We start from the raw sequence: 14377 nt of genomic DNA, 5'->3' as shown, positions 1-14377 counted from the left end.
ATTTTATACTTATTTAAATGAAAAAAGTTGCAAATTTACATTACATTCTCTCTTGTAGTTAATGAGTTTAAATAAGAGAAATATTGAAAAAAAAAACATAATTAATATCACATCAAATGTCTTATATTAAACCCTAAACCCTAAACCCTAAATCTTTCTCACAAGGAACTGGAGGGAGTACACTTTAAACCAAGCTGGTGCAACATATGCATCCTTTGGAAACATGGCACGCTTGTCAAAGTAAGAAAGTCAAATAAGGTTGGTTGTGTGTGGGAATATATGCATCGGTAGTGTACAAATCTAATTCATTTTCGGAACAAGAGGACACAAAGCAACCATGATAGCCACTATAAATATAACAACATAAATTATTGGGCTAAAGTACAAAAATGCTCCAGGAATTTTCAGTGAGGCATAATTAGTATCCTGAAACATTTAATCGCACAATGTTGCATCAATGTTTTAAAAAACAGTACAATTCTTCTCAAAATGCCAAAGATTTGTTTAAAGTTATTGGCTTAACAACTTCGTTCAATCTCTTAGTCGTTTGTTCGCTTGGTTTGCATGTGGATGTTGGCAAGTGTAGGAGAATGATAACAGTTGGGGAAGATGACGACGAAAAGAAGGAAGAATAAAACGAATTGAATACGTGGCAATGATTTAAAAAAAATGGATTTCACTTTCAGACAAGAAGTCCCATGTGGCCCGCCATCAAGGCATTTACTGGTTAAAAGATCAAAATAAATTATCAACATGGTCAAACCATCAACTCGGGGCAAAATTGTAGTGTTTTGAAAAACATTGGAGCAACATTGCATCTTTAAATATATTAGGATACCAATTATGCCTGCTTGAAAACTTCAGAGGCAGATTCATATATTAACCCTGAATTATATAGCCAATGTTGTTAATCATTCTTACACATAAGTTGGAGAAAGTAGAAACTCAGGTTGTTGTCTCTGTAAAAGTATCCCGCAAAAGGGACACAAGGGTTTTGCGGCCACTGCTAGGGTAGATGAGTTGACGGAACAGTTAAACTCTACAGGATAAGCAGACATTTTAAAGAGTACATCTGGCGCCAGTCTAAAAGCTGACCGATGGCAACAAGTACAGAACCATAGTGGAGTAATGGGGCAAACCTGCATACTGGTGGCACATCTCAATAACCTGTGACACTGACCTTTGCCACCACTGTAATCCTCACCTGAGCAAAAACCAACCTCAGGGGATTCAAATGGAACAGATGCTGAGCAAAAACTGCAACGTTCTGCTGCTATAAGTTCATCGGACACAAGCCTGTTAACAGATTTACAAAACTGTAATTAGCATATTCGAAGTTTTAAAATTCTTCTTGAAAGAAAAAGATCATCTGATTTTCGCAGCTAGAATTCACCATGTATCTGCCAATTAAAGTTCATGCATGAAAACCACTTTAAAGAGAAAGTCTTGCATGGACCTAGTGCACCACCATGCCATTTGTAAACTCTAATAAAATTGCACTATTTCAATCAAATAAAATCTTGTATCATTATTTCTAGTGATTTTTATTTGGAAATAAGGTTTCCCTTTGATTTCTTGCAATTTCTCCCCCTATTATTATCAATTTATATTTACAGCCATATAACATGACATTTTTTTTATTTGATAGTCTACAAATGATGTAGTACATTGGATCTATGCAAGAATTTCTCCCACTTTAAAATATATCCATGCTTCAATGATCCCAAAACTAGTTGGCTCATCACGAGTAGGGGAAAAAAGGAATGCAGAATTCTGTAGAGTCACAGGCCAAAAAGTCTCCTAAAAATAGAAAGAAACTTCCGAAGTTCAACAAGAATAAACAAGAAGAAATTGAGGGAATGATCCACTAAATATGGTCACATTCTGACGATCATTTTCCATCAATTTAAAGCTTTCAATAAAGTATAGTTTCTGTTAAGTTATTAGTCAAAATGAAGTCCAACAAGTCCACGTGTATAAACAAAGCATTCAAACCACTACGGCAAAAAATGAATCTGTATCATTTAAAACATAACGCCAGAACTAGCAACCCGCACCTTTTCTCATTTGTAACTTCTGATGCAAGGACTTTCAATTGGTCGCGTGCATTATCCTGATGTAATTCCACCCATTGTTTCATCTGTGCTATTCCAAAAGGATGCCAATGGACAGGATGGGAAGAAGTTGCTTCTGCATAGGTCAGGTTGGTTACCAAAGCAGAAAAACTAAAACCTATTAACCTTTCTCGGAGCTCCCTTTCACTGCTCAGAAGAATCTCTACCCACTTAGTAATTTGATTTTCCTTGGAAAAAGTTGACCCTCCTGAGTTTAGAAGTTTGCTGTCTATTCTATTTATTTGATCAGCATCCAGTTCTGCTAACATCACACGTCTACAGACTATGTTGAGCAGGTGAAGCAAGCGAGAAGGAATATCCGACAATTTTGAAGAGACCTTTGACAAAACCTTTTCAGCTGGAAGGTCCATATGGGATCCCAGAAAGGACATTGAGAGCCACTTGATAAGTATATGTTCTACATACATTGAATTGATCCCCTTGAAAGCCGATAATGCTGCTATTATATCCCAAAGAACCAGAGGCTTATCAAGGCAATGATATTGCTCAAGGAAGCAAATGATGTTGGATCCCCAGTTAATTAATTCTTTCTTTGGCAAATTGGAATATTCCTCAGGCGCATATGAAAAGGGTAATCTTGACGGAACACCCATTTGCTGCCCACCAATCCAAAAGTATTCAATAGCTGCCCTCAAAATCCTGCCCATATTCATTAGAAAATGCTAAATTTTCTTATTAATAGATTTTTCATCAAAGCTCTACTTAAATTTAGAAAAAGATAAGGAAAGACCCAAAAAACGTAAACCAAGAAAATATGATTCACCTTGCTTCATACATTCGGTTCAGTTTCTCAATATCAAAGCAACGAACCTGAAATCATGAAGCAAATTAGTCAGTGAAATTTTGCATAATATGGCTACAATCAATAAGGTCAATTTTGATAAAACAATAGATGTATACAAGTAACTAGTGTAGTATGCATGATGTCATACAGTATAATTCACACATATATGGCTACAGGCAGTTGAAGAACTGTCCGGGATCCAATCAAGAGTAGATAACACAGATTCAAAGGATGGGAACATAAAAATTTTAGGCCTTAATGCAGCCTTGACAAGTTTTGAGCATAAGCAATGATAGAGGTAGCCAAAAGAAAGAGAGCTGTATGATGGTATTCACAGAACGCAAAGATCACTTATCAACTCATGGCTGGTGCAAGTAAGCTACATAAACAAATGCAAAGGAAAACAACTTATTTATGGTTTGACATACCAACTATGTAGCACATACTGGGTCCACTTGGATATGGACCTGTCAGAGGCTTCTAAAACAAATTAAACATTATTAACTTTTATTCTAAGCATCTGACACTTATTTCTAATCTACTAGAAAACAACATTAAACTATATTATTCAACATATTCACATACAACAAATATATATATATATATATATAGGGAGAAAAATTTAATTATCTCATCAAGGAGGAGTTTATAGTCTTTCCTTCATCTATTTTTAGGCAATTTATGTCTAAGTAACCAAAAGAAATTGGGAAAATGACAATTAGGGACCCTACATTATTGAAATCCCAACAATGGACCATGGTCCTTACTAGATATTAAAAATATACTTGAGTTTACCAAATTGCCCTCCACTAAATGTAGAAAATAGCTGTAGTTATTTTGATAACATGACACTACTGAAATTACTATCATGGCATAGGAATATTGTTAATCTCAGATGGAAATCAAGGAATAATAGTTAGGAATGGATTATTTCCTAGTACAAAACTAAAATTCACTTTTGAAATTTTCCAAAGGTACTTATGAATATACAAAAGTCACTTGAAAATTTACCAAAGTCATTTCTGAATATGAACCCAATTACTTATGAATTTTTATGCTTGTTAATATATAGGTAAACAACTGTAAAAGTAAAGAAACAACTATCATGGCATGAGAATATTGTTAATTTTAGTTGGGAAATCAAGGAACAATAGTTGGGAATTGATTGTTGTATGAAACTAAAATTCACTTTTAAAACTTTCCAAGGATACTTGTGAATATACAATAGTTACTTGAAAATTTATTGAAGCTACTTCTAAATATGAACCCAATCAATTGTAAATTTTTATGCTAATTGATATATAGGGAAATTTCTTTATTTTCCAAGTTGTCTACTTATATATTAATAAGCATTAAAATTCACAGGTGATTGTATTCATATTCACAAGTGACTTTAACAAATTTCCCAATGACTATAGTATATTCAAAAGTGTCCTTGGAAAGTTTCAAAAGTGAATTTTAGTTTCCTACTAGAAAACAATTCATTCACAACTATTACTCTTTGGTTTCCCAACTAAGATTAACAATATTCCCATGCCATGCTAGTAATTTCATAGTGTCATGTTATCAAAGCAATTGCAGCTATTTTCTATATTTAGTAGAGGGCAATTTTGTAAACAAGTATATTTTTAATACCAAGTGTGGACCATGGTCCATTATTAGGATTTCAATATTTTAGGGTCCCTAATTGTCATTTTCCCAAAAAAAATTTTACATCAGGACATAAACGTATGCATGTTATTCAACTAGAGAGAAAGTGTCATGGTGGTGGTGCAGGTGACCAATATGCCTAAAAATTGGTGGTCCATGTTTTATAACAACTAAGTGAACGCACTAGATGCCCATTATTGTCATTTTATGAACAGGGTAAAAATTTCTGTAGCATTTCAACCATAAGCTTGAGGTATTAAATGATGAAGGCCCATGATCATTGGTTCTCTAACAAAAACAATGTTTACTCTAGTGAGCTAGTAATAACAACACGTATATATATATATATCTAAAGAGGAATAGAAATGGTAATCAAACAATTTTCCCATAAAATTTGAAGAAAGAAAAATATATTTTCAAAGCAGCATACCATACCGTGGCAATGACAAGATTTCCAGGAGAAACTGCAACACCAAAACATGAAGCATACACATCTGTTGAAGGCTGCAACAAACAAAAGCATTTGTTCAAGTAAAACAAATTTATACCCAATCAGGGATAGGAAGTATATAAGACGCTAGGGATTACACAAGTTGGATTGCTACTATTGAGGATGTCAGAACAGATGATAACTTCATTGAGTTGTCTCTCATGAAGAATCCAGCTGCGCACTAAATTGTCCTACAATCGTTTCAAACAGGCATCCAGCTGCAGTTATTTTGTTGAATTTCCAGAAAATTAGTCACACACTAATACATCCTCTCTCTAAGTGTATTTTCAAAATGAAGCGAGACTGTAAATAAATCAGGTTTGATCAAATTGGAGAAGGAACACAACCGTAGAAGGCATAAAATGAAACAGATTAAGAAAACTCAGCATAGTTTAATGGAAATAAACCTGCAAATCAATTATGGAATAAGATATAGCCTTAACTACTATTACCTGGCTACAGCTGCACAAACACCTTCCATTAAATGCCCAGACCAAATTGGTGACCTAAAGAAAATTTTAAAAATGTAGAAATCCACAAGGGAATGCAACCTCAATGAACTCAAGGAAAAAAAAATACTTACAATATGATCATGCGCATCATATGATCCAAGCTTATGAAATTCATTACAAGATAAGTCACACAGCCATATTTCAAAGGAGCCAGAACCTTTGCCAATGGCTAAAAGCATCTCAGAAGACTGGATTGGCATGGTTGCTGAAAGTACAGAAACTGGGGCAATATTGACTGTTATGACCTATTAAGGAAATGGAACATTGAATTAGGACTATAGGGTATAGGCATAATCCATAAAGAAGAAAAATCATATAAAAAGAGATGCAGAAAATAAGTAGGAAGTACCTCCTTCAATAGAGAAAATAGAGCTTGATTCGCTTCTGATGATCTCAATAATTTGCCATTGTCGCCCAGCCAAACCTTCACACTGCCAAGCCATAGGGTAAATGAAATGGTTTTGAGACATGTGATTGTCATTTAGAGGCTTAAGCTGTTATCTAGAGGCTTCATAATGGTTTGAACTGTTAATCCTGCTCGCACAACAGGCTTTTGTGGCTTGAAGCATTGACCAGAAACAAGCCTACTTAAACCACAAACTAAAAGGTTAATTCAATTAGGAGGATCAGGGTGGTGAGGGTTGAACCATTGATCATTTAGACAAGAATACTATGATTCCTAGTCAATAATATCAATGACTTCATTTCGGCTAAGCAAGAAAATGAAGATTTACAATCACACGTTCCAAGGTAGGTTGTTAATAATTTCAGAAAACCTAATAGTGATGACTAACTGGAAACATTAAGGAAAATGGATGAATTTGCACAGATAGATTTATTTTAATAGCATTAGAAGCATTTCAATTTTTCTTAAGATGATGCAGTCAAAGCACAATCAATTGATCACAGCATGTGACTCCAGGAGTTTGTTTGTTGCTTAGCAAGATCAGGTAACAAAGAAAATAAATATAACAAGTTAATGAGCATGCCTAACACACCTCCCATCAGAGCTTCCAGTAGCTAATAAAATCTGAGTATTTGAAAAATCAGAAGGAAATAACACCCAACTTATTGAAGTAACCCATGAACTGTGAGCTTGCAAAAATCCAACGAACTTCACAGCATTCTGAATGTTGCTGTCCTGAATAGTATAGCAATCCGGTGCACAAAATCTCCAGAAAGAAATTTTACCACTCTTCCCTCCAACAGCAAGGAGACTAACAGATGCATTAGCATTAGGAACTGGATGAAATTCAGATGTTTCATGCAGCAATGGAGACCAAGAAACAACTAGTGCAGACAGCATTGCGCTACGATAAGCATATTGATCAGCAGCAATCAGTGGCAACAACATGTGGTTCTCAGATATTGTTTCCGAGGATTTATCATTAGATTCAGACATAGATTCCATCTGAGCTGATGCAGTTATCTGGAGGTCTGACCCAATAATCTCAGACAACTGAAATCAAGAAACCACAAACATGAGCGTTTCTTATAGAGCTAAATCATGAACTAAAATAATTTAATGTTGTAAGGATGAAAGAACAACTATTGGCAAGCATATTTTGTACTTTTTATCATCCAGCAAAGGAGGAGTGATAAAATTTGTTTCTTGTTCATACAACAGAAAAACACACAAAAAGATTAATTCTTATTTTTCATTAAAAAAGTCCCATACAGCATTCAATCTCCATCCTTCCGTATCATTATAGGGGCTAGAACAAGAGTTTCCATCCCTACAAATTGTTGGCAGTAACAATTGATTCCCAGAATCACTGGAGACATAATTGCTGCCACAAAAATATTAAAACAGAGTTAAAAGTTAATTATTCAATGTAATGTTGCATAGCATAATAAACTAGACACTTTTTACAATGTATTACATGAATTTTGAGAAACAATCAATATTCATGACTTTTAAATAGTGTGACTTACAATAGATTTTACTATACATATATTATTAATATATTAATTATAATGCATTAATTGCATACGCTTTTCTTTTCTTACGTCCCTTCCTTGAAACATCTAGCATGTCACCAGCTGATTTTTGCTTTGCGACCTGCATCCAACTGAGGATGTTACAAAGTTGATAAAGAAATAGATTATAATCATGTCAACTAAGACTCCCAAAGAAGAGTTGTAGAGTGAAAACCGATGGTAGAAATGAATGATTAAGACAACTTACTATACTTAAATCTCCAAAACCAGTACATTGGAGATACTCAAACAGCCTTTCTGTCAAGTCCAAAACCTAGAGCGAATGAAAAGAATGGAGCATTATACTATCAATAAAATACATAGATAAGAAGTAATTAGAACATTTTATTTCTTTGCAATGAGTAGTCCCATGGTTGACTAAGGGGCTTGGCACAAAATACTATTATTTTACATCTAACCTGTGCATGTATTTTTACATCACCTAAATGTATCAAAAGATGCTCCAGTTATAAACCATAATATGTTGATGCAAATAAGCTTCTAGCGGCAATAACATTAACCACCATTTTGAATTTCACATGACAAACCATTACTGCCGCATGTACCTCAACCCATTCAGCACAGAAATCACAAAAAGGCGGACGATAAACCTTCACATTTCCTTCTGTAGTACAAACAGCTATCAAGCACCTATAGCAAGTTAAATCATAAATACTCATCACATGCATAAAAATATTATTGATTCATAAATGAAAAACTTGTCACTCTTTTGCCTTCTAAGATCAGGTTAAGACAAAAAATCATTCAAAAATTGAATATAAAGTACATACCCTGCGTTTGCAGCAATGCCAAGCGGAGACCATGATAATGATCGGACAACAGGCTTATCATCTCGGGCCAAACATGTTGGCAGGAGGCATCCAGAGAGTAAGTCTGCGTAGAATTGAGTTTACATGGCACGTTAATTCTTTGTAGCTCTCTCTCGGTTCTCTTTCATTCAATTCAGCCTACCTAAAACAGAAATAAGTGTTTGAACTATGCATCCTTCCATTGTGGTATTTTTACAAATCCTATTTTAGCTCTCCCTTACCTGTCAAATCCAACAGGTATCATTTTATTCTTGAGAATGACAATGGGCAGAGATAATCAATAAAATTAATACTAATTACATGATGCAATTATGCAAGCTAGATTTGGCTCTTTACCCTAATATTTGTTTAGGAGGGGGAAAAGCTCTGAAACAGCTGATCTCTTATTTTTTAATTGTACTTACTCAATTATGGTTGTTTGGTATCATTGATGAGCTTTGGGTGAGACCTGAAAATCTAGAGTAATTCCTTTCAACTTTGTTTAAACATTTTAGATGGAGAAAATATGTCAAAGCTCTCTGGCAGTTTGCAGTCTCTCTGGATTTTGTTGTATATAGTTAGAATAAAATGCTCATACATTTAGGGTGTGATTAGCCTATAGTTTTATTTAGGGACTAGGAGTTGTTTATGGCCACATTCAGGCTTTTTTAAGGAGTGCTCTATCAGATATGTGCAGGAATTGATCAACCTGATTCCATCTTCAAGAAGTTTACTTATTTCCTTCTTTATATATATATATATATTTAAGTATTTCCTGCTCCAGGATAATGTTGTAAAAACTTTCCAAAAAAAAAAATATAAAAGATAGTCCATGAATTTTAGATGCCACTTGCTATGGGCAAAAGGATCATCATGTGAACCAGCATCTACAAATTGAAAGGAGCATATGGGAGTGAAAAAGAAAGTTCCTCACGACAAATGTGCTTGATAATTCTCCCATTCAATGCAAGCCATTATTTCAAATTATCAAGTCAACAACAATCGTAACACAAATAATAAACAAGGTAACAAACATATACCTTTTCTTTCTACCACCCCAAAGGGAAGAGGTTCACTGGTTGAGACTGTTATCACGCCACGTGGTCCATGAGGCAACTCTGGTCTCTGAAATAATTTGGGGGGGAGGGTGAGATTCTTTAACTTAAAAGTAAATGCTATACGAATTGTTAAGTAAATTTGTTTTCCGTAGGATTTCAAAGGAATGGCAAGCTCCAATATTTAACCATGGAAGCAAAGCATATTAACTATGGATTAACATTTTTCCTCGTTTGTATTAACATGTACTCTAATTCCAACAAATTCCAGGAAGATTCCACACAAAGTTGAAGGATATTTCACAACAACAAACCCATTGACTCAAATAGATTAGACATAATATTAGTGTTTTGTAGACTTTGATATCAGAACCAATTCAAACAGATTGGACTCAGTCCTGAAAGGTGGCAGAAAGGAGATGAAGGGGGGAGTGCAAAACACTTCAATTCAGACACGACAAAAGGACCCTTCAAGCTTCAACTCGCCGACTCAGCTCTTCACGGCCGTCCCGTCATCGTCACCGTCAAGAGGTCATCGAGAGCTCACGGTTCCATCCTTCAACAACCCACTTTGTTGTCTTCTTCGTTCAACGAGGTCATGCTTATATCCTTGGGCGGACTAGTTCAATGGCTTAGGACTAAAATGTTCTACCCCTAATTTGTTTTTGAAGAAATTTTGCCCCGGTTGAGGGAACCGCAAGTGAGGTGCGTGCTCTATCTTGAGTCTTGCGTGCTCTATAGGAGTTGGTAATATTGAAGGAAGACAAAGAGAGAAGGAGTCGTGGCGTAGCAATGTACAAATTAAATACTAGTAAACTAAAAACACAAGTCAGAGGATGCACGAAGCAATGGAACCGGCACAAAATATGGCAGATGAAAGAATGAGAGAGACAGTGTGTCAGTGAGATAGATTGGTACCAGAATAGTGATGATGTGACCAGAAGCAACGGCAATCAAATTCTCGTCAGACCAGGCAATGGCATTAGGGAATGAAGGCGAACCGAGCAACATCGCGGCCTGTAATGGAGAGGCCATTGCAGCGAGTAGGGAGCGCAGAGAGGCAAGAGCGAACTGAAGAAGCTCGTTCTTTGGGTAATCCTGTACTATTAATTATAATCGTATAAAATCAAACATTAAAAACTAAAAACTAATCCTATAAAAATTAAAATACATCATGCAAGGTCCAAGCACGTATAGATAGAGGCCGAAAATGGGTTGAGTCAACAAGATAACCTGTTTAACCTGTTAAATTTAAAGACTTGGGTTAAAAAAATTAATCTATTTTTTAAAACAAAATTAGTAAGCTAAAACAAACTAAGCTACCCCATTTTTTAAAAATTTATTTTTTTTCAATTACAATACATTTTTTTATAAATTTACAAAAATAATTATTTTTAAAATTTATAATTTATAATTTTTAAATATGTTTTTTATGTTTAAAAGATAATATAAATCTTTTTTATAATTTATAAATGAAATTTTTACTATAGTTTATATAATTTATTATATAAAAATATATTACTTATTAACTTCGTAAGATTTATTGTTTGAAATTGTAAATATAAATTTATTAAGAAAAATAATATGAATTTATGTTTAAATATTTTTTTAAGTGAGAAAGATAACACATTTAGGGTAGAAGATAATTAATAGTAAAAATCTAGCAAAATTGTTTCAATATTTTGGCTTCCTTTTTCTATTTAATTCATAATCCATAAAAAAGCACATAAAAATAATATCAAAATTACATTTAAAACTTACTTCTAATTTTAATTTTTTTTCCTTTATCTCATACCCATTTCTATTATTCAAATTAAACTTACTTTTAGTGGGATATCCAAATCAAAAGGGTTTGGATTACAAAAAATTTTAAAGTACAGTAGCTTTCCAAGAATATAAAATAAAACATTTTAAATTAAAATAGGTGTTGGAAAAATTAAATTTGATATAGTGAACCCATTGTTAAAAAACTGTCCATTTGGCCAAAATAACTTGAGTTTACTCAAGAGTAGTAAAAAAAAAAAAATAAATCCTATTGTGCATATTTGTCTAACAAGATTTAGAGGGGTGATTTAATTTAAATATATATATGATATGTTAATTATAAATTTTAAATCATTTAAAAAAATTAAAGCCGCACTTTATGAGCTCGCTAGCTCGCTAGTATGTAAGTTGGGTAAGGTTTTTTTAATCTATTTATTTGACAATCTGACCCAACCTAACTTGTCAAAACTCTGACTCATGTGAGTTGGCCCATAACTCATTTGTCCAACTCTAAGTGGCTTTATAAATAAGCAAACAAAAACATGTGGAACTCCTACTATATTTATTTATAGGTATGTTGAGATTATTATGCTTCCTAAAAGAAGAGCTTACCTGTATTACATGTCAAATAAACAATTATAATTAGCAAAGATCTATTAAAGGACTGTCAGGTATGCATACCTTACCAGCAGCAACAGTAATGAAGTGTGGCGTGAAGCCTTGAATCCTGCATCACTTGGCAGCAACAGCATCCTGCCAGTTAATATTATGTGACTCACTTGATACTAGCTGATTAGCAGGAAAACATTTCTTTTTTTTTTCTTCTTCTTTTTTATACATAAAAGGGCAGAGCCCAACAGAAAATCAAATATGATGGGATTGTAATCCCAAATGTTCAGCGTCCACAAGGTCCCTTAAAGTAGTGAGGGATCACAACCGATTTGACATAAAGAGGAATTGAGACCCTCTTTTTCTTTCACAAGGAGGTATTGAGGAACACAAAACAATCATATAGTATGTTCTTGATCTAAAACGAAAGGTATAGCACTATTAGGATAACTAGAAACATTGATATCTAAAGGCCATGTGGGTACATAGCATTCTACTCTAGAGAAATACTTCCCAACTTTTCAAATGGAGAAAGTGGTTTGGATACACTTTTTAGCCAAAAAAGTAACTTTCTTCAAAACACATTTAAATGGATTTGAAATTAGATTTTACCAACTGGTGTGTCGGTTTTTAATTTATCAAAAGTCAATTTATTAAAAATTCATTTGATAAAAGTATAGTAAAAATTAATTATTGTAATGAAATTTATATTTAAATATATTTTTTTAAAAACCAATTTGGTAAACTAAAAATTATTTGGGTTATAATAGTAACATGTGCCTTTAAATATATAATTATCAAAAAGAACATTGATTTATAATGATTTATAATTTTTTTGTTATATAGTGTAATATATTAGATAGTTTAAAAAATGTGATAAAAATTTTAAATAATATAAAATTTAATATCTTAAATAATAATAATAATAATAATAATAATAATAATAATATAAGTTAGATATGTTGAAAAAGTTTATTATTATTTTATAACTATATTCAAAATTCATCACAAAAATTTTGCCAATTAATTTTCACATGCAAAAGTAATTTTTATAAATATTTCTTATCAAGTTCCTTAAAAAAATTGGTAATAGAGCATCTCTTCATCCAAAATTATTTTTCTTCTCCACATATGCATTTAAAAACCACGTGAACCACCCATCATATGCCATGCATGTTATGCCATTAACATTTCAAAAGCTGCGTTTTAAAAGCTTCCTCTTGGCAAGTTCCGAATCTACTTTCAATGGATTGTTAAATGTATATTCAAAAAGTCAATTTGGTTAAGCATAAAATTTTTAAACTCGACATTTTAAAAGTGAAAATGTACTTTTCAAATGCTAAAAGTAATGTACTCAAACAGACACTTAGAGCTTCTGAGATGTGCATTTAGGAGGCAAAGCAAAGGCAACGTCTGATGGTTTGGCATGTGAAGGCAAACACACATTGCTTTTTCAACAATATCTTTCGCAAAAATAATAATAATATAATAAATACAATAAAATACAACTTGAATTGTAATTATATTTAAAAAATTAAATGATCTTAGAAAACAATAAAATAGGAAACCTAAAATAAGTCAAATATTTTAATTTTAAACATTAACACTATTGATAAGTCAAATTAACTAAATCGATTTCGTACAAAAATTATTAGGTAATGGAATTTCTATTTTTTATGATTTGTCCATACTTTTTATCTAAAAAAATTATGTTAAACCATTAATATTCTATTATTTAAAATTTTTTATCATATTTTTTAAATATTTCTAATTTATTATATTTGCATACCAAAAATTATAAATCATTATAAATCAATATTCTTTTAATAATTATACATTTAAAAACATATTTCACTATATATAATTTAAATAATTTTTAATTTATCAAACTGACTTTTAGTAAAATGCATATAAATACAAATTTTACTATAATAATTAATTTTTATTACATTAATTTTTATCAAATAAATTTTGACAAATAAAAAATCAAACACGCACTTAGACTTGTGCCCTCCGGTTCATAAAATAAATCTATCAATGTCACTTTGGAAAAAAGTGGGCGTCAAACTTGTAAGAAATAATAATCAAATTCAAACCATCAAAAGTAAGAAACACATGTTTGATTTCCCCAAACATGACATGAATCAAACCTTAGAGAATGTAAGTAGAAAAATTAAGATTCAAACTCGGTAAGCAAATCTTTAGCACATGTAAGTGAAATGCTTAACAAGTAGCCAAAAGTACCATTAGGTTCAATTTCAAGCACACTGCAGAGTAAATGCAGAACTGTTAAACCCTTGTTATGAAAAAGACAAGTAATAATCTGTAATTTTTTTTCCAGCTTCAGTTTAGGGAAAAGAAACCATCAATTTTCTAGATTATAGCAGCTGCAAGAGATTTGCCTACAATAGATATGATATCTAAACCAGGTTTTTGCACTGTAAGCTGTCATATGTTCTGACTTCAAGCATGTGGATTTTCATTTATTAAGGTAGCCAGCAGCGTGATGTGGCTATTTGACAATTTAATATAATGAATCATGTTTTTCTGTGATAAGTCATGAATAGCTTCATCATACATCAGCAATTT

General features: G+C 32.6%; 1 protein-coding gene across 4 annotated transcripts; it reads right to left on the bottom strand.

Annotated features, from left to right (window-relative positions):
- Nucleotides 1-350: 350 nt before the first annotated feature.
- LOC129316145 (uncharacterized) lies at nucleotides 351-10510 on the bottom strand. 4 transcript variants are annotated; one of them, XM_054960431.1, is made up of 17 exons: nucleotides 10334-10386; nucleotides 9401-9485; nucleotides 8524-8602; nucleotides 8343-8445; nucleotides 8100-8202; nucleotides 7760-7825; nucleotides 7566-7633; nucleotides 7250-7361; nucleotides 6570-7030; nucleotides 5921-6002; nucleotides 5643-5816; nucleotides 5512-5565; nucleotides 5158-5250; nucleotides 5005-5073; nucleotides 2899-2945; nucleotides 2058-2774; nucleotides 351-1296 (listed from the first exon to the last, which is right to left on the bottom strand). In XM_054960431.1, exons 3-17 carry the CDS (start codon nucleotides 8561-8563, stop codon nucleotides 918-920), a joined length of 2568 nt encoding a protein of 855 aa, XP_054816406.1. In that variant the 5' UTR covers nucleotides 8564-8602; nucleotides 9401-9485; nucleotides 10334-10386; the 3' UTR covers nucleotides 351-917. The 4 variants fall into 4 exon arrangements, with proteins under 4 accessions (XP_054816406.1, XP_054816403.1, XP_054816404.1 ...); XM_054960428.1 differs by lacking the exon at nucleotides 8524-8602 and having other exon boundaries at nucleotides 10334-10510; XM_054960429.1 differs by lacking the exon at nucleotides 8524-8602 and having other exon boundaries at nucleotides 8106-8202; nucleotides 10334-10510.
- Between the last annotated feature and the right edge of the window lie 3867 nt (nucleotides 10511-14377).

Source organism: Prosopis cineraria, unplaced genomic scaffold, assembly GCF_029017545.1.
Source record: "Prosopis cineraria cultivar Desert tree isolate PC_DT_omini unplaced genomic scaffold, ASM2901754v1 PC7, whole genome shotgun sequence".
Classification (NCBI taxonomy): Eukaryota; Viridiplantae; Streptophyta; class Magnoliopsida; order Fabales; family Fabaceae; genus Prosopis; species Prosopis cineraria.
This window is presented reverse-complemented; position numbering and strand designations above follow the sequence as displayed.

Excerpts from the sequence above, each read along its gene's own strand:
- LOC129316145 (XM_054960428.1), bottom strand. The coding sequence starts at position 10,450 with ATGGCCTCTCCATTACAGGCCGCGATGTTGCTCGGTTCGCCTTCATTC. Across the intron at positions 8,446-9,400 it reads TGGGGTGGTAGAAAGAAAAG|ACTTACTCTCTGGATGCCTC; the intron begins GTATATGTTTGT and ends AATTCTACGCAG. Across the intron at positions 7,362-7,565 it reads GGACGTAAGAAAAGAAAAGC|CAATTATGTCTCCAGTGATT; the intron begins GTATGCAATTAA and ends TTTTTGTGGCAG.